General features: G+C 43.6%; 1 protein-coding gene across 2 annotated transcripts in view; it reads right to left on the minus strand.

Moving 5' to 3' along the window:
* Window positions 1-18,613, minus strand: part of Gabrg3 (gamma-aminobutyric acid type A receptor subunit gamma3) — a 490,937-nt gene that overhangs the window by 216,843 nt on the left and 255,481 nt on the right. For both annotated transcript variants that reach the window (XM_010612934.3, XM_010612935.3), the window contains exons 4-5: window positions 9,793-10,013; window positions 7,423-7,505 (exon numbers count right to left, since the gene is read on the minus strand). In XM_010612934.3, coding sequence (XP_010611236.1) covers window positions 7,423-7,505; window positions 9,793-10,013 — 304 coding nt within the window. The remainder of the gene's footprint in view (window positions 1-7,422; window positions 7,506-9,792; window positions 10,014-18,613) is intronic.

Below are 18,613 nucleotides of genomic sequence, written 5' to 3' on the forward strand. Positions count from 1 at the left end.
TTTTGTGTGAGAGAGATTCAGGTTATGCCTATGCATCCATGTGCCCATTTCCATAAATTTCTGTGGACATTAAAAGTCCAGTTTGGTCACATGGCTGGGTTTCCAATACAGGACTGAGAGAATTCTACAGGCGCAGAGCATGTATCAGGAAAGGTGTTAAAGGGCCAGGGATTTAGCTCAGTGGTGCTGCCATCTGCCTCACGAGTGCAAGGGCCTGAGTTCGATCCCCAGTACCAAAAAAAAGTGGGGGGAAGAGGGGAATTATGGACATCACTGATATCGAAAGAAACACACATCTGAAAACGTGCAGCTTCGTTGAGGGCCTCAGCCTGTTTTCTGACAGCACCACAGTTATGGACAGGCCACTTAGCAAATAAATCATGGGCATCCACAAGGGAAGTGCTGTCAGTATAAAGGGCAACAAATAGGGCTCAACTTCAGACTGGGTCTCCTCAGGGGCAGCCTGCAAAGTGGACTTCATCTTTCTGAGTTTCTCTGCAGGGAACAGGCATGTGGACTAGTGGTGTACATGGCTATTAGTAGCACAAATGTTTGGGGGTCCAAGACTTTATGTATAAGATATCCCAACTTTTTCATATTAATTCTATGTTGAAATGATCACGTTTTGGGCAGACTGTATTACATAAAATGTAATGGCAAAGTTGATGTTACCTGTTTATGCTTTTAAAAATGTGGCTCCTATGAAAGTTAAAATCAAGTCTGTGGCTTGAATATTTCTATTGGACAGCACTGATCTAAGAGGTATCAGGAAAGGATATGAAGTGAATCTGAACATGGAGACTTTTGCAAGTAAAGACTATGATGCCTCTCAGAAGACACAAAGAAGATTTCTTTTATTGCTTGTACTTTTGGTGAGCACCAAGTGGGGCTTTTATGTGGATCTATTGAGCACTTTAGGGTATACTGCCATCTTAATAAGATTAAGCTGTTCTGTTCATGAACACAGGAATGGATGAGTGGAATGGAATTTTTAGCTTTAATTTTCTTGAGAAATTCCATACTGATTTCAGTAGTGGTTGTACCAATTTACACTCCCACTAACAACGTACAAGGGTTCCTCTTTCCCACAACCTCACCAACATTTGTTATTTTATTTCTTGATAACAGCCATTCTTTCTGAAATAATATGGAATCTCAGTGTTGCTTTAATTGGCATTTCTCTCATGGCCGGTGATGTTGAGCATTTTTTCATGTAATTGGCCACTTGTGCTTCTGAGAATGGTCTACTCATTTCGGTTGCTTATTTTTTGCCCTGGATTTTTTTTATTTTCGGCAGTCTAATTTTTTTCAGTTCTTTATATACTTTAGATGTCACTCCTCTGTTTGAGCATTATTTGGGATAATTTTCCCATTCTGTAAGTTGTCTCTTCAATCTATTGGTTGTGTCCTTTGTTGTGCAGAAGCTTTTTAATTTGATATAATCCCATTGTTGATTCTTAAGTTTTTTTTCTTATGCAAGTGAAATTCTGTTGAAAAGTCCTTTCTTGCACTTATGTCTTCAAGAGTTTTACCTGCTTTATCTTTCATCAGATTAAGCATTTCAGTTTTAAAATCCAGGTCTTTCATCTATTTTAATTTTATTTTATTACAGAGCAAGACCTATGGGTCCAGACTTAATCTTCTGCACGTGGAGAACCAGATTTCTCAGCAGCATTTGTTAGGGGCCGTCTTCCTCCAGTGTGTGCTTTTGCCCCTTTGTCAAAGCTCACATGACTGAATGTGCCTGGGGTTTTTTTCTGCTTCCTCTGTCCCACTCTGCAGATCCACGCGCCTCTTTTGTGCCCATCATATGTTGTTTCATCTCTGTAGCTTTGCTGTGTTTCTCGAACTCAGGATTGTTGCTTCTCCTCGGGTACTTTGTTGTCCACGATTGCTCTGCTGTCAGGAGTCTTTTCACTGGTTTGTCTTTTTTTAAAAGCAAGCTTATTTCAACCAGTCTGATTTATTAAAGTCATACTATGCATCAAAACACCTTTGTGATTGCAAGTACTAGAACACCATTAGTTATTAGGGAAATGCTAGTCCAAAACCACAAGAAGATAATGAACCTTAACCATGAAGATGGCTATTATCAATAAAAAGCAAAAGCAGATGACGTTTTGATGAAGATATAGAGAAAGTAGAATCCTTGTGAGTTGCTGACAGGGAAATAAAATTGTGTGGCTGCTATAGAAAATAATTTATCAGTTTTCCAAAGAATTAAATTGAGAGTTATCATGAAAATGGGCAATTCTATTTCTAGGTATATATCCTAAAGAAGTAAAAGCAATTTCTCAAGCAAATCATGGGTTCGATCCCAGCACCAAAATTAATAATAACAACAAACTGCTATGTAGCACATGTTATCACCTCATCCCTGTGCATATATGCATATACTGGAAAATTATATATATTTTTCGTGTGTGAGCCGTTTTTCTTGTGCCACTCTGATAGACAGTCACAGCCTACTCAAGTAAAAGGGTTCTCTTAAGGAATTTACTTCCAAAGTACATCTGCACACAGAGGATGTTTAATCCTAGCCCATTTATTTCTGTGAAGCTTTTCTCCTGAAAAGATAGTTGTCTATAAAGTAGAACTACGTTGCAATCACTTCAACGATCATGTTAAATCTTGCTGTACACTCTGGGTAGCTTTTGTTTGTAAGACAGAATACATATTTGTTCAATTTTGTATTGTTTTCAAATGGAAAAACTTAAGCTCCCTATTATATGTAATGGGAAAATACCATGATACCGCAAGACAGAAAGTCTACTGCATTTTCAACTGCTTTTCAGTATCACGATTAGCATTTTCTTGATAATATAAACCCACAGTGTAGACACAAATTGCACAACAAACTGATATAAATATAACTGTCCTCTACAACTCCTAATTATAAAGGCACGTCTTCATTAAGAACGTTATTCTCATTTATAAAAAGGCAATCCTATACAGATGAATGAATTTCATACATATAAATTAGTTCGATAACTCTGTACTTCAATGCACAGTTATATACTTTGAGATTCTTGGTTAATCTCTATTTGATAGAATGGCTCTATAGAGCATTCTCAGTTGTGATTCGAATAGATTTCTTTTTTCCTCTACCTCCAGACTTTTTTGACTAGTTTTTTACAAAACCTTTCTAGGCACACCGAGAAATTAAGCAGAGAGCACAGAGTTCTCATGCATCTCTTTTCTTCTCTCCTTCACAGCCTTCCCATCCATCCACAGCCCCCACCAGAGTGGTACAGTTGTGATAATCAATGACATTGCTTGATACATCACCTGAGCCTTGCCCTTGGTTTACACTAGGACTCAAACCTGGGCTGGTCGCTATCTGGATTTGTATAAATACACAATGCATCATACAGAGTATATTTACTGTCTTTAAAATCTTCTGTGTTCTACCTGTTCACCCTCAACACCTGGAAATCACTGACTTCTTTATTGTATTCATAGTGTTGCTTTTTTCAGAATATCATGTAGTTGGAATCAAAGAGTATGTAGTCTTTTCAGTTTGATTTCTTTTACTTTTCAATAAATACTGAAGTTAATAGCTCATTTTTAGTGCTAAATAACATTCCAATCTCTAGACTACCGCAGTTCATTTCTCCATTCACCTTCTGCTGTGGTGTATATGAGATGCTCCCCAAGAGCCTCATGTGCTCAGAGCTGGGGCTTTTGAAAGATGCCTGAACTGTGCTATAGCTCAATGTGACATCTGGACAGAAGTGGGTCACTATGGGTATGGCCTGGTGGCTGCACTTCCCCCCCCAGCCCCTCCCCTCACTGTCTGCTTCCTGACCGCCACGATGCAGTGACCACTGTCCCTGAGCAGACTTCCCCGAGCCACTTCTGCCTGGAGCTGCTGACTAAGGATGGAAGCCTCAGAAATACGTGAGCCAACACAAGCCTCTCTTCCCTAAAGTGCAAACGCCAATGGTTAGGTCCCGGCCGTGGTGAAAATGACTAAGACGCCTACTGAAAGACATCCTGGTTGCTTCCAAATGTTGGCAATTATGAATGAAGCTGCTGTAGTAGGTGTTCGTGTGGATATAAGTTCTCATTTCATCTGGAAAGATTCCAAAGAGTGAGTGAAAACTCTTACTCATAAGGTAAAAGTATATTTAACTCTGCAAGAAGTTACTCACAGGTCTTTTATGGCAGCTGTACTATCCTGCATCATAGAAGCAGCGGATGAGTGTCTCTGTTGCTCTCCACCCTCATCCCATGTCAGTGTTTGCAATTTTGGCCATTCCAGTGGGCATGTAGTGGTCAACATCCAGCTCTGCTTTTATGAAACTTATTTTCTGTTGTTGCCAAATATAACTTTAGCCATTGCATTTTCAGACAACAGAGCTTTGATTTGCCTACAGTTAAAAGTGCCCCTTCCTGACCCTCTAAATAGGACTCTTTGTTACCTGGGTTTTCCATTCACTCTGCCCATCCCCACCACTGCACGATACTGGAGATATAGACATAAATGAAATTTGTCTTACAAACCACCTCCTACTGTAACAGATTTCTTCTCAGTACTTTATGCTAATCCTCAACTAAGCCCCAAAAGATATTACTGATCGTTAAGATTTTAGGTAGTATTTACCTCAGTGGTGTGTGTTACGTGAGTTCTCTTTGAGAATTTAAATTATTTTATTTCTGTAAAAATACTTAAAACAATTCATACAAACCCTTTTCTTTCTAGCAGAATTGCAAGCTCCACATGCAGATAATCAGCTTCAAGAACAGAAAGCTTAAAAGGCTCTGAAAAAATTTAAGTACATTTTTAAAACAGGAGGGAGTGAGGGAAAGCATCGGGGAAGAGATGAGAATTCAAGAAGAACGTCCGCATCGGAGCTGGGGGCTGTGCCGGTCTCTGCTGCCTGGAGTTGGGCGCTCAAGCTTTCCCACAAGCAAGGAGCAGGAGGAGGGCCAGGACTGGACCCTAGGGTGGCCATTCTGATTAGAAACTTAGTAAAGGCTGGACTGTGAAGTGAGGAAATCTCAGCTGGAGGCTCAGGAAAAAACTGTGCCAAAAGGAGATGCCCCACTGAGCTTTGGCTATGGAAACAGTGTAAAAGCAAAAGACTACTTTTCACCCTGACTTTATAAGCACAATCCTCTATCACAAAGGCATGTATGCAGCTAAAATTTACACCATCTGTAAGGCCCAGGTATTCAGGTTTAAACTTTAATTTAAAGTGACAGAAAAATGAACTACTGATTCACGTACCAGCATGAGTAAGTTTCAAGACATTCTGCTCAGTGAAAGAAGTCAGGCACTGATGCAGAACACTGAAAGACCCCATTAATCTGTGGTGACAGGAAGAGATCAGTGATTGCCATGGCAGAGGGTATGATAATTTCTTGAAAAGATGTAAAAGAGGGAGTAGGGTGTGGCTAAGGGGTAAAACAGGTGCTGAGCATGTGCTGGCTTCAATCCCTAGTATTCTGTCCTCAAAAAAGCTGCAAAAGAGAAATATCTGAAGGTGCTGAGAATTGTCTAATCTTGCATGTTGTGGTGTTTCCACAGCCATGTACAATTTTCACTGAGCTTTAATAGAAGCACATGTATTTTATTGCATAAAATCTACACTTCTATAAAAGGGATTTACAAAAGAAATCACCAGCTAAATTTCACATTGACCATCAGTGTGTTAGTAGCACAAGTTTAAAACTTCAGGCACTGTATGCTTGGCAGTGGATTTGATAATTGACAGTGTTATTTATTTAATAAATTAGAATTAAAAAAATAAAAGAGGCAATAGTAGTCATCAGGCAGAGGCACAGCAAGCTGTCTTCAGAATAAGCCCACTTAAATACAAGACTCAGCCACAGAAAATGACTCAGGAAACATGAAGTCAAATTAGTAAATAATAGAGCAACAAACTTTGCAAATCCTTCCCACAAAGATGTCAGTATTTATGAAAATTTAAATAGAAGATGTCATTGAAAATTTGGTAAAGAAATCAGAGGCTGTCAAGATTGTACTGAAGTTTAGAAAAAGCAACAAAACAGAATGTGTAATAATGAAATTACAGCCACTAAAATTACATGCTCAGTAGCATATCAATGCACTGGAAAGATCAACAGAGCCAGCTTGGGTCCACCGATGAACTATGGGTGCACAAATCCATCAGGAACATCATGCACACATACACCAAACTGACTCACAAAGCACTCGGTAAGACGAACGGCTGTGCAACTGTTAAATCGAGAGAACCCGGCTCAACTGGCTTCCCATGGAAGTGTGGCAGACATCACCCACATCTGTGTCCCTTTGCTAAGCAGCCACCATTAATGTCATCAACAAATGCAACAGGTTTAGATTCACCTAATTAAACTATTCTTCACACAAGAGTACTTTTACCCAGTCTAGATCAGCAAGTGAAATTCTTCTTGCTATTGTGTCCTTTCTTAAGCTAAAGTGAATTATAACGCATGATCATCCCTTGTTTCATAAAAATGCCTGACTGAAATTTCATTAGGTATATTGGTAATGTTTAACATGCAGTTTGAAAGAAAGCCAGTAAAGGTAATTGAATTCTTCTGCTTCATTCAGAAGTACCTGTGATTAATACATTTAAATGAACCATCTTAAAGTCAACAGATACATTTCCATATTGACCTTTACTTAAAAGCTTTCTAAGCAAATAAATTTGATATTATATATATACATATATATGTATATATATATACACTCTTGCATTTAATATTAGACATTGTCTTTAAGGATTTATAAGATTGCTAGCTATTACATAAATCAAAAGCAAAATGTTGGAAGATAAAATACTGTGAAAATTTTATCTTGCAATAATTCAGTGAGACAAATATAACTTATTTAAAGGGAAATATTTTCTCTTCCTATATAGAAGTATATATACATATATATATATATATATACACTCTTGCATTTAATATTAGACATTGTCTTTAAGGATTTATAAGATTGCTAGCTATTACATAAATCAAAAGCAAAATGTTGGAAGATAAAATACTGTGAAAATTTTATCTTGCAATAATTCAGTGAGACAAATATAACTTATTTAAAGGGAAATATTTTCTCTTCCTATATAGAAGACAAATCACTTGTCTTTAAAATAATAAACCTAAAAATATTGGGAAATAATTTTTTATACTTCTAAATAATTTGCACAGCTCATTAGCATAAGAGTCTTTTGTAAGTTAACTGATCATGAATTTCTGCCATTATTGCCATGCACGGCTGCTCACCACTCTACTGAAGTTGTCTATTTTGTAACATAAGGCTATGCAACAAACAAGCATAAAAATACCCAGGTTGCCAATTCTATACCCGCTATCAGTCTTCTTCGGGTGTACAGTGAGACTGTCACTAATCCCGTGACGTTCCCGGCAGCTGCTCCCCACCCAGCATCTGACCCTGAGAGTAGAGGTACTCACAGCTGGAGAAGATCAGCGGGCAGGAGTGCTCATCCATGGGGAAGTTGTGCAGCTGCAGCTGGCATTCCGCGTTGATGGTGAGCCTGTGGAAGAGCCACAGTCACTCTCGGGGACAACAGCAACACAGCCTAGGCCACCGGGCAAGGGCTTCAGGCTGGGCAAGGTACCACAAAGTAGGGAACCGGAGGGCAGTCACCGAAGCAGGGTCCATTCTGGCCACTGTGTTAGTTAGATTGGTGAGGCCAGTTGGTTGCTTTTGCATTGTTTATTTTGTTTTGCTTTTAACTATCAGTAGTAGAGAGAATACCAATTAGTAAGATTCCAACTGTGTCTAAAAATGCAAGCCAAGTCAGAGAGGAGGAGATAAACCAACTGTTGTTTTGTAAGTCATTGTTTCCAATCTGTTTAAATGAAACACTTCCTCCTTTTGAAAGTGGCGTATTTGTCTAAGTGGTTATTTTCTCTGAATCAGTCTTCAGTATGGGGTGGGCGACTTCCTGCTTAGACAATGCCCTGCCCTTCCAGTGGCAGGTGGTGGCTTCACTGAATGAGTACTCCGCATCCTTCCAAAGCCTCTGTAACCGGATTCCTACCAAGTATCCCAGCATCGGCCAGGTCTCCGTCCTGGTTTTCTGAGGGTCAGCTTCATTTCAGTCTCACTCTAATTGATCTAGGACTGATGACACACCTGTTACAGATGCCACCTCTTCCAGTGTATTTCATCATTCAACCTCTCTGCTGTGGCTTTTTAAAAAAGTATTATTATTGTTGTTGTTCCCTGTGGGCAAAATTATTCTTTCCCTGAAACTTTAAATATTCTCTTATCTGTGGCTGATTTTGTTTGATGATGTCTGTGCTTACATTTATGCTCTGGACACTTTTTCAGGATTTCTCTTTAGGTCCACAAGCACCCATAATTAAAATCTCATGGCCCAGGCTGTGGTGTGAGGAAGCAGAGAACTATAGGTTCTGAGAAAGAGTGCTGGAGGGAGCAGTGGGGCTCCAGGGCCCTGGGATGGCACTGACCACAGCCTAAAGAAGAGGGAAGTATAAGATTCCCTGGCCAAACTGAACTCAAAATGCCCTTAACCCTGCCAGAGACAGGACTGAGGCTCTTAGGAACTGTGTTTAGAAGGCATGTTCTGGCTCAGGGGAATCTGCTTTAAAGTCTCAGGATGGATGGGCCTAGCCATTCAGGAGATGTGGGGTGTGACAGAGGCCAGGTGCTGCGGCAGAAATGGCAGGATGAGGAAAAGCAGCCTCACAGGCAGGGGCAGGAGGCATAGGAAAGAGCACGTGCCTCTGGAGGCAGGGACACAGACTGTTAGAACAGAGATGTGTGCAGTGTTTCTGAGAGATCCAGTGCCCTCCGGAGCTCCATGCCAAAGGGTTCCATCCTGGTCCTGGCACTGAACAAGCAGAAGGGCTGCCAGGGGCAGGTGTCATTGGTGTGGTACTGTGCACTGCGTGCTGTGTGCTCAGTTAGGCTGTGACGACACAGAGGTGGCAGCCCATGGAGAGAGCTAGCTCTGCTCACACCAGTTTACTGCAGGGATTCTGGAAAATCAAGGACTGCTCTGAAGCACAGTTTGTCATCTCCTTGGGTTTCGGGGAGGTTCACCCTACCTCCAGGAGGACTCAGCAGAGTGGTGCTGCTTCAACTGGGATGTGTGGGGAATGCCCGCCGCACCCTTCATCCCTGTGCTCTCAAATTTGATTTTTGTTCCTTGGCGGTGCTGGGATGAAACTCAGGGCCTTGCACATGCTAGGCAAGTCTCACATTTAGCTACTGCTACATGTGTTAAGTCAGAGTCAAAGCCATCTCTATTTTCCTAGCCAAGTGGACACATGAGGTTAAATACATAAATATATAAAGATAATTTCGAAGCCACCTTCCTACAGAAATAAATTCTGATGAAGGAATGGTTTTGTACTCATTGCAGGCCATGTGTGTACTTTCACTTTCACACACATGGCATTAGGACAAAGTTTCTCAGGATGCTATATAGTGTGTCAAACAAGAAAAAGAATGTAACTGAGAGGTACAGTAAGGTCTCACGTCAACAATAATTTAAATGAAAAACCCAAAATTAGATCATAATAACTAAAGAGCCACATAGACAGCAGGAATTAGTCTTAGTGTTTTATAGCATAGTATCTGTAATTTATAATGTATTTCAAAACTACTGGAAGAGTCCAAAAATTCCAAACATACAGAAATGGTAACTACTGGAGGAAACAGAAATGCTAAGTGTCTTGATTTGATCGATATGCACAGTATACATGCAGTGAATTGTCAAACTGTACCCAGTAAGTGCAAATGTCATATGTTGATTAAACATTTTAAAGGAGAGCCACACAGCATCTTACCTTAAAGTATAAAGAATTTTGCCATCATTCCAGATTCTGAGGAGCTGGTTGGGCGTGGTGATCCAGTGAGCCTCTGCTGTTTTAGAGTTGCGGAAGATTGTGTCTGGGATCCATATCAGTCCCACCATGTTGCTGTTCAGAGTAAGTATTTTCATGGTGCTGTTGAACCGAAGGCGACTGTCTGTCCAGGTCTGAGCAAAAAATATATCGATTTGGTATTCCTGAAACACAGCGAAGAAGAGACAGGCAATTCTATTAGTGAATTTCCCACACACTTCGTTTTCTTTGTCATAATTTCAGGCCTCCACCATGTTTACATTCTCGCCTGTCACTCTTCCCTTTGTTAGTGATTAATAAACACACTGCCTGGTCTGGCTCAGTAGGATTCAACAAATGAAAGTCACTAAGTCAATAGCGTGAGATCATGTGATATAAAATAGTGCTTGACAACTCTAACATGGCGACAGATACAGCAGGTGTGAGGAGGGGCTGAATGAGGTGGTAAATGTATTTCAGCACATGTGTGCACATAGCTCACAATCCTAACACTGATGGGCGGTGCGACCTGAGAGCTGGTGTTCTATAAAATGGGGGAGCTCGTATCCACCTCCTAAATGTGCTATAAAGAGAATGGAGAGTGGTCAAAGGCAAAACTCTCATGTCGAGCATAAACATAGTGCTCCACAAATATCAGCTTATATAATAATATTTATTGTTATTCAAAAGTCTTTTCAAACAGTGCAGCCAAAAGCCAGAAAGGTAAGAAAATCAAGCAAGAGCAGAGGGTGATGGTATAGAGAGAATAGCACTCAAGCCAGATGCAGATTCCACAGAGGGGTGCAGGCATTCCAGGAACAGAGGCAAAGCATAGCAAGGAGGGTCACGGGGTTCCCAGTGCCCAGGATGACCCTCAGATAACTAAGACAGGTCTGACCATGTGACAGGGCCGGGAGAAGGCCTGCAGAAGGGCCTGCCTAGGATACCACTTCCTGATAGGTTTAAAGAGTTATGGGGGGCAAGAAGAGTGGAGAGACTGATTGCTAGACTTTAATATTTCTTTTCTTGCATAACCTTTACTTTTTAATTTAGTTTTTAATTAACTTCATTGGTACATTTTAGGTACACATTATGATGATGGTCATCACCGGGAATTTGTACCTGTACCTGATGTATCTTCATTCTTGTTTTTCCCGTTCCCTCGTCCTCCCTTCCACCCTCCACTCCATCAAAGGGAGTCTGCACCTGTACATGATATATCTTGGTTGCTCTCTCTCCCAATCTCTTTCCCTCCCTTCAACCTCCCTGCCTCCCTTATTTACAAAAGCTTTGTTTAAACAAGAAAAGAAGGAAAAAGAATGGCAATAAGACATTATTTCTAACATTTTCATAGTTCCCATTATGTATAAGATATTAGTTTTATTACTTTTATAGAGTATGAACTCAGTAACTCTCAAGAAATCCCACAGCAATACTGGCTCCTGAGTTTCCAGTTGGAGAGTCTTTCTAAGTACTCCATAGATTTAGGGTGCAACTCGCACTCTATTGTGGGTTGGTCCACTCATCACTGATTGTTGCACTGTCTCTGCCAGGCCCTGTCAACTGTCAGAAGCTCCACAGCATGCCAAAAAGAAAACTTCTCGCCTCACAGAGCTTGCACTCTAGTCAGGGAAAAGGCTTTACAGAAACAGCAGGTCAGAAATAGTATGTCCAACAGTCATATACAGGATGCAAAATTAAGGCTGTTGTATCACTTAGGGTTCTATTAAAGAGAACAAAAGGTATCTGCAATGGTGTGAATGTGCCAACAAAGCTTCATGAGTTCATATGCTGCGGGCATCTGGAGTTGGGGCTTTTGGGTGGTCGCTACGGTTAGTTAGATGCGGCCATGAGGGTGGAACCTCATGATGATAATGAGTAATTTTACAAGCAGAGGAAAAAGAGCCATGTCTGCTTTTCCTGCCGCGTGATGCCCTCCACCACATGGGGATGCAGTAGGACAGCCCTCACCCAGATGCTGAGAGGATGCCAGTGCCATGCTGCTGGCCTGCCTGGGCTCCAGAACCACGAGCCAAACTTTTGGGGTTTGTGTCTAGATGTCCCCTCAGAGCCTCATGCAGGCTTTTTTGAAGGTAGATGAATCTGGAATGTGTGATGCCGGGGTCAAGGGCACGTGATTGCTAAACCAGTACATGTGAGTGAGTGGTTTGGCACTGCCCCAATCCCGGTAGTCCAAATAAAAGGAGCATAAAGACACTGTTAAGGTCCCTTGTTGCCTTTGCTACTTGGTGTGCACCTTGTCATTTCTCCTCTGCAGTGTCTGTTTGCCTTCCCTGTCTTGGAGCCAGCCGATTATGGACTGAAACCTCTACAAACTGTAAGACAAATAACCCCTTCCCCTCTAACTTTGGGAGTTGAGTATTTTGTCTCAGCAACAAGAGAACAGTAAGTAATACACAAATAAACCTCTATTCTCAAATATTATGTTATTGCAACAGAAAATGAACTAAGACAGCACGCAGATATTCAGTGGAAGAGGAATTATGGTGCAGAGAAGCTGACTCTTGCACCAGCATTTAGGAAGACACCAGTGAATGATGCAGGGAGCAGGGAGCAGGCTACCAAAGGAACTTCCCTGTAAGCCTCAAATCCGTGTGGCTCTTCACCATAGCAGGAGCTACATGGCACCCAGCTGTTGTGGTTTGTATCCGTATGACTCCCTAAAACCTCCAGTGCTCACAGTAGGGCTTTGGGAGGGGACTGGGTCATGAAGCCATGGTGCCTAGCAGTGGATTCTTCCACTGATGGGTTTACAGCTAACTGTGACGTTAGGAGATAAAACCTGGTTGGAGGAGGTGGCCATTGTGGGTGTGGCCTGGAAGGGTCTAGGTCCTTCCTTCTTCCTCTTATCCTTGTCTGATTCCTGCTGCCACGCCATGAGCTGTGTCCCCTCTGCCATGCTGCCCAGTCTCGGAGGCAATGGACAGTGGAATGAAACTGCTATAAACTGTGAGCCAAAATAAAATCTTCCTCCTCAGAGTTGTGGATGTTGGGTACTGTGTCTCAGTGATGAGACAGTAACTAAGACATCAGCCACAGAAGGTCCCTCAGAATCTGACTAAACATACTCCTGCAATTAATGGTTTCTGCTTCTCAAGTGCTTTCCAAAATATGTATATGCCTCTCCTTGAATGACCCTAAGCCCAGAACCACACTCAGAAGGGTCTGAGAGGAAGTCCACACAGGTACTGTATGTGTGTGTGTGTGTGTGTGTGTGTGCGCGCGCGCACGTGTAAGCACAGACTTTTTTCCCTGTTAGAGAATGGGCCTACAGGCTGGGAGACTATTGTCTTGCATGGGTGACATGCTTGGCAAAACTGACACCCGTAACAAGGCAGAGCACATGTCAAATGAGCATGTAGCCCTTTCAGCAGAGACTGGAAAGGAATGTTAACTACCATGTGTTGAATGCTAATGACTGTGCTTGATAAGTTATCAAGGAAAGAAATTTCTCAGAACAGAATTTGGCAGTTTGAAAGCAATTATGAAGAAAAGAAAAAGATAACACTGACTCAGAGCCTGGGTGGGTTGGAAAAGGCAAAGCTTCTTTGTCACATCAGGAAAGGCTTACCCACAACTGCTGGCAGGGCCCAAAGCTTGCTGTGTCCGCTTTGCCGAAATAATCAGAGCTATCACCGAAACCTGTCAATGGACTATGCTATCTCCCTGTAAAATCTTTAGTTGTGCATGTAGCACTGAGGAAAAGAATGAAGGTATTTTATTCCCAGTGAAAGCTAGCAAGGCCAAGCCCCATGCAATCAGCTCTCCTTGTCCTCCGCTCCCACACGCATGATTCAACCAACTAGGGATGGAAAATGTTTTGTATTTTTAATACTGCAACAGCACTGAACACGTAGAGACTTTTTCCTGCCATAATCTTCTAAACGATGCGGTACAGCTGTTTACGTAGCACTTACATTTTATTGGCTACCGTGAAGTCCTCCTAAGGTGACTGCAGATGGGAGGGGTGCCGAGGTCACAATGCGCATGCTCAGCCGCTGTACAGATGGGAGCTGCGCACCTGTGGGTGTTGGTATTGGAGAGGGTGCTGGAAACCATCCCTCCGCACAGCAAGGGCCAGTGTTAGTTGATTTAAGACAGAAAGAGGGAAAGCGAAAGCAGGGTGAGAAGGAGAGGCACTGGCTTGCAATAGGAAAGACACGTACGCAAACTCAGAATCATGCTGAGAAAAGAGCAGCAATTGGAGCCAAGAACCACTTGCGTAGGTAAGAAGCTGGACACAGGAAAGTTCTGCAAAATGAACCACAAGTCGGAAGACAACTGACAATATGAGACTTTGCTGTACTATCTTTGTATTCCTTTCATGGACAAAAAACAACAGCCAAAGGAGGCTGATTATCCAATGCCCACTTAAAATATCAAAATTGGTAACTGTTAGGAGTCAGGGAAGAAGTCTTCATGAGCCTCAACCCGGAGCAGAATTACTGCTGGAGCCCACTTCAGATCAGCTCCAGGGGTCCTCATAATTGTTGAAACCGGTGACTGCAGCCTCCCAGCTCCTTTCCATACAGTGTACACACGGCACATGGAGGGAGGACATGCGTCTAGCAGCCTGCTCTTCGGAGGGTATAGGTCAGTAGAACACACGATGCCAAGTACAGACGTGGTGTTTTGACCCAGGTGTGTGGACATGTGTGGGCATGCTTCAGTCAGCTCAGGGGACTGGTTCAGGACCCTAAAGTTACCACATGTGCATATGCCCTGCCCTTATATGAAATGGCACAGAAACTGCGCACAACTTGTGTACATCCTTCCTCACAATACCCAGTGCAATGGAAGTGCTATGAAAGTATTTGATGTATTTTATTGTTTATAGAGTAATGACAAGAAAAATTTCGTAAGTGTTCAGTAAAGACTCAGCCACACAGGCTCAACTATACAATGTATGAACCAATATATGAAGGAGACTAGGTGAAGAACTCTGTCACAGCAGATCTGGAGACACCAAGGACCTGTGAAGAGAGAGGAGGCCACAGCAGGTTCCACCAGTGCATCACTTCATTGTGTGGACTTGGCACAGTGTTAGTGTACAGCAAACGCAAGTTCTGCTTCCTTGGAAGTTCCTGGACGTGTTCACAGGTGTATGATCTGCAGACAGCTGAATCTGCCGCTGTGGAACCCACAGACAGAGAAGCCCAACTGTGCATGTATCTGCATACTACCTTGACCTTGGGCTAGGATGGGTGAGCTTTTGAGTTGCGTCCTTTCAAGAAGGGCGGGACATTGTCTCTGATGAGGGAAAGGGAGACAATATTTTGGAGCTAGGCGCAGATCATGGTCACTGGAGCTGTTTGTCGAGCTGTGCAGTCTTCCTTCTTGCAGGCACCTGCTAGAAATGTTCTGTTCAGAGACGGGTGTAAGCGCCTCTTAATGATAAGGTGAGAAAGGAGAAGAGCAGTGTGTGCCACATCTGGCAGGGCTTTTGAAAAGCTGCTGTGGAACTCACTTGCACTTTTCCTGACCTGAGAGCCTGTGTGGAACAGAGCCTCTGCCAATGCACACCAGACCCACAGCATGGTCAAGTTACCAGAGCCGCTCAGACCCCAGCCTGTGCCAACCTGTGTGGTGGGGAAGGGGGCCCAGAGACACGGGACAGTCTCCTTGAGAATACGACTTGTGTGTGATCAGGCACAGACCGAGCCATGTTAGTAGACACAGGAGCAACACAGCTCCCAGGAGAAGGAGCAGGTCGTCCAAAAGCATCCTGTGGAAAGGAGGGATGAGGCCAGCAGCGCCGTATTTCTCCTCTCTCTCTCCGACGGTGTACCCACATACAGTTCAGGCTGCCCTTGAACCCGCAATCCTCCTGCATCTGCCTCCTAAGCACTGGGAATACAGATGTGCACCATCACACCTGCTCTCTCCTCCTTTCCTCTTAGATACAGGGAGGGTATCACTGTTGTCCAGGACAGCCTGGAACTCACTCTTTCCCAGCCTGACTTAAAACTCACAGTCCTCCTACCCCGGCCCCCACGCCCGTCTCTTCCTCCCTTCTGGTGGCAGGATTTGACGTAATATTTACCCCAAACACACTCGACACTCTGAAAACAATTCAGTGAACGGCGGGGTGGCCTACACTGGTACTTGGACGCATTCATTCCCTGCCTTTCATACTTAGTGGATTAAGTAACCCAAAAGGGTACAGCATCGTCCCAAGCATGTTCAGTACCCGCCAATGAGATCGGTGACCAAGGTAATCAATACTCCCTCTAGTTGTCCTGAGTAGTACACTATGGGAACAAACTAAAGTTGCTCAAATCTTTTTAAGTCTGTTTGCTTACCCTCAGTATTATACTAGGAAAACAGAAACCAGAAAATTTAAAGAATTTGACCAAAGTTTCTCAATATGTCAAAATTATTTTGAATTCTGGGATCCTAAATAAAAGCTGACAGGTGAGTCTTTTCATTTGTAAAATAAGAGGCAGTGACAGCAGAGTTGCCTCCTCTTTGCCTTCTCTTCTCTGCCTCTCATCCTCACTAACACACCATACAACTCTCTTCTTAAAAATGGAGATTGGAACTTGAATAGCGAAGTAGGGTGCAGCACCCAGAGATGCTCCTGGGCAGCACAGGGCCTCCTGTACCGGACTCTGGGACTGTGGGGACAGAGACTATGATGGCCCTGCCTTAAATGGAGGTCTAGAGACCGGAGAATGGCTTCCAGGAGAGAGGACAGTGAGTCCATCCCAGGGCACCCTGCGGAAAGGCTGGCGGAGGCCAGCAGCACTTTCTCTTCTTCCTCCTCCTTCCTTTCATCCACTGGCGCAGCTATCCAGTACCAACTGTTCTACACAATCTCCCTCTTGGGAGTAGCAGAGTGGGGCTGCGGCAGCCAGTATCTAGCTGTTTGATCACATTCCATGTGAAAGAAACAGTCCCAGTGCATAACCATCCCCGTGTTTCACCCTGGGTACCAGCTGTGTGACACCCTTCCCCTCCTCGGCCTCACTTCCTCATCTGCAAACTAAACCCAAGGATGCTCCAACTCTCACCTGCCTACAGCGAGCCTTTCACTGCTGAAACGAATTTCCATCTCACTCATTTCTGTGTCTTAGTTTTGCGAAGAGGACATGACTGACTGACTCCTTCATATGCTCCATCGTCCACCACTGGAAGGAAACTTAACATGCTAGAAATCTGCAGGAAGTAGCCCGAAAGTGCCATGAAGCAAGGCTGTGGAGGCAGGAGTTGCCAAGCTCCTCTCTCCTTTCCTGGGAAAGAGGGGCGAGCCCTACAGGGTCCCAGGCAAGCCAGGAAGCCTGCTCACCACAGTTCTGAAATCCTGCCTCAGACGCTGTGTTCAGAGGACACAAGACTGCAGGGCGTGGATGTTTTGTTGTGTCTACATTGACTGAATGTTGGAGAAACACTTCCCACCCACAGGGAAATAATTTCCTTTCTCTCATCAACTTTTTTGTAATGGCATTAATCATCCTTTTCTGCAGAGGAAAACAGATCACTCTTACAATGCCTGTCTAAAAATAAACAACATTTTATAAAATTCATACCTGGCAATGAAATTAATGTGTCTGAAATACTAATAAATGTAACAGGTGAAAAATGTGCAGGCTCACACACCTCCAATTCAGACAATCATGCTGGTGGAGAGGCTGCATTCACTTGTTTTAGTAACGGAAGAGCTTAATGATTCCTAAATAAGCCAGGCATTACTGCAGCATGTGGAGCGTTCTCACAAGACAGGAGAAGAATCATGCTTCTTAACAGTATCCATTTGGAACTTGTGAAAATTTGCAGATTAGCTCCTCACACTTTTCTCCCTTTCTTTGTGGGAGAAGGCCAAGCAGGAAAAAAAAAAAAATGACAGATTATGGCAGGGCCTTCAGGATCGTGGCTGCTGCACACACAGACTTCTGGGGTCAGAGCCTCCTCCCTTGTGGGCCCAGCTCTGCGAGGGGTGGCTCACAAGTGACCAGGTTCCATCCCTCTCACTGTTCCCCAAGAAAGAACTGCTATAGTCAATAATTCTTCATTAAAAAATAGTCACAGACCTCTGCCACTAAGTATTGCCTGGATCTGCTGGTTCTCCCTTAGGAAATTTCCTCCCTTCCTCTCTCCCTCCCTCCTTCACATCAGTTTGAGGTGACGAGGCTTTGCCAGTCTCCCTACAGTCTCCCTGGGGACAGTGACAGCTCGGCCCCCAGGGCCTCTTTCCCACACACTGGGTTTTCCCCAGGCTGGCCGCTCCTGCAGGAACCTTTCCTCCACACTCCTTGGCTCCTCCCTCACTGAGACTCCCAAACCCACTCTACCCTCTAGGCCTTTATTAATGTTAAGCCTTGTGCTAGGCTGATATAAAGACTTGGGAGTCAGGCATAGGGCACTTTTTGTACTCTTAGCTGGAGGTAAAGCAGGAGGGTCTCAAATTGCAGGCCAGTCTGGTCAACTTATAGAGGTCATGTCTCAAAGATAAAATTTCAAAGGAGAGCTGAGATCTAACACAGTGATAGAGGACTTACCTCGCCTGCCCAAGGCCCTTGGTTTGAACCCCAATAAAGCAAAGGAAAAGAAGGCTCAGGCCCTGGGCCGCAGCACCTGGACCGAGTGGGAGGGGCAGCTTCTGGTCCCTTAGGCTCTCAGTGCAGGGATGGAAATCAAAGAGGTGGATGAAGAGAGGATGCAGCAGAGTGGAAAGGAGCAGAGTCCTCCAAGAGGGGCAGGCTAGGAGGGATCAGTGCCTCACCTTGGAAGCAACAGAAAACCAAGAGGGCTCCCTGTGCCACAG

This window comes from Fukomys damarensis, unplaced genomic scaffold (genome assembly GCF_012274545.1).
Source record: "Fukomys damarensis isolate Sample0158 unplaced genomic scaffold, DMR_v1.0_HiC HiC_scaffold_7, whole genome shotgun sequence".
NCBI classification, from domain to species: Eukaryota; Metazoa; Chordata; class Mammalia; order Rodentia; family Bathyergidae; genus Fukomys; species Fukomys damarensis.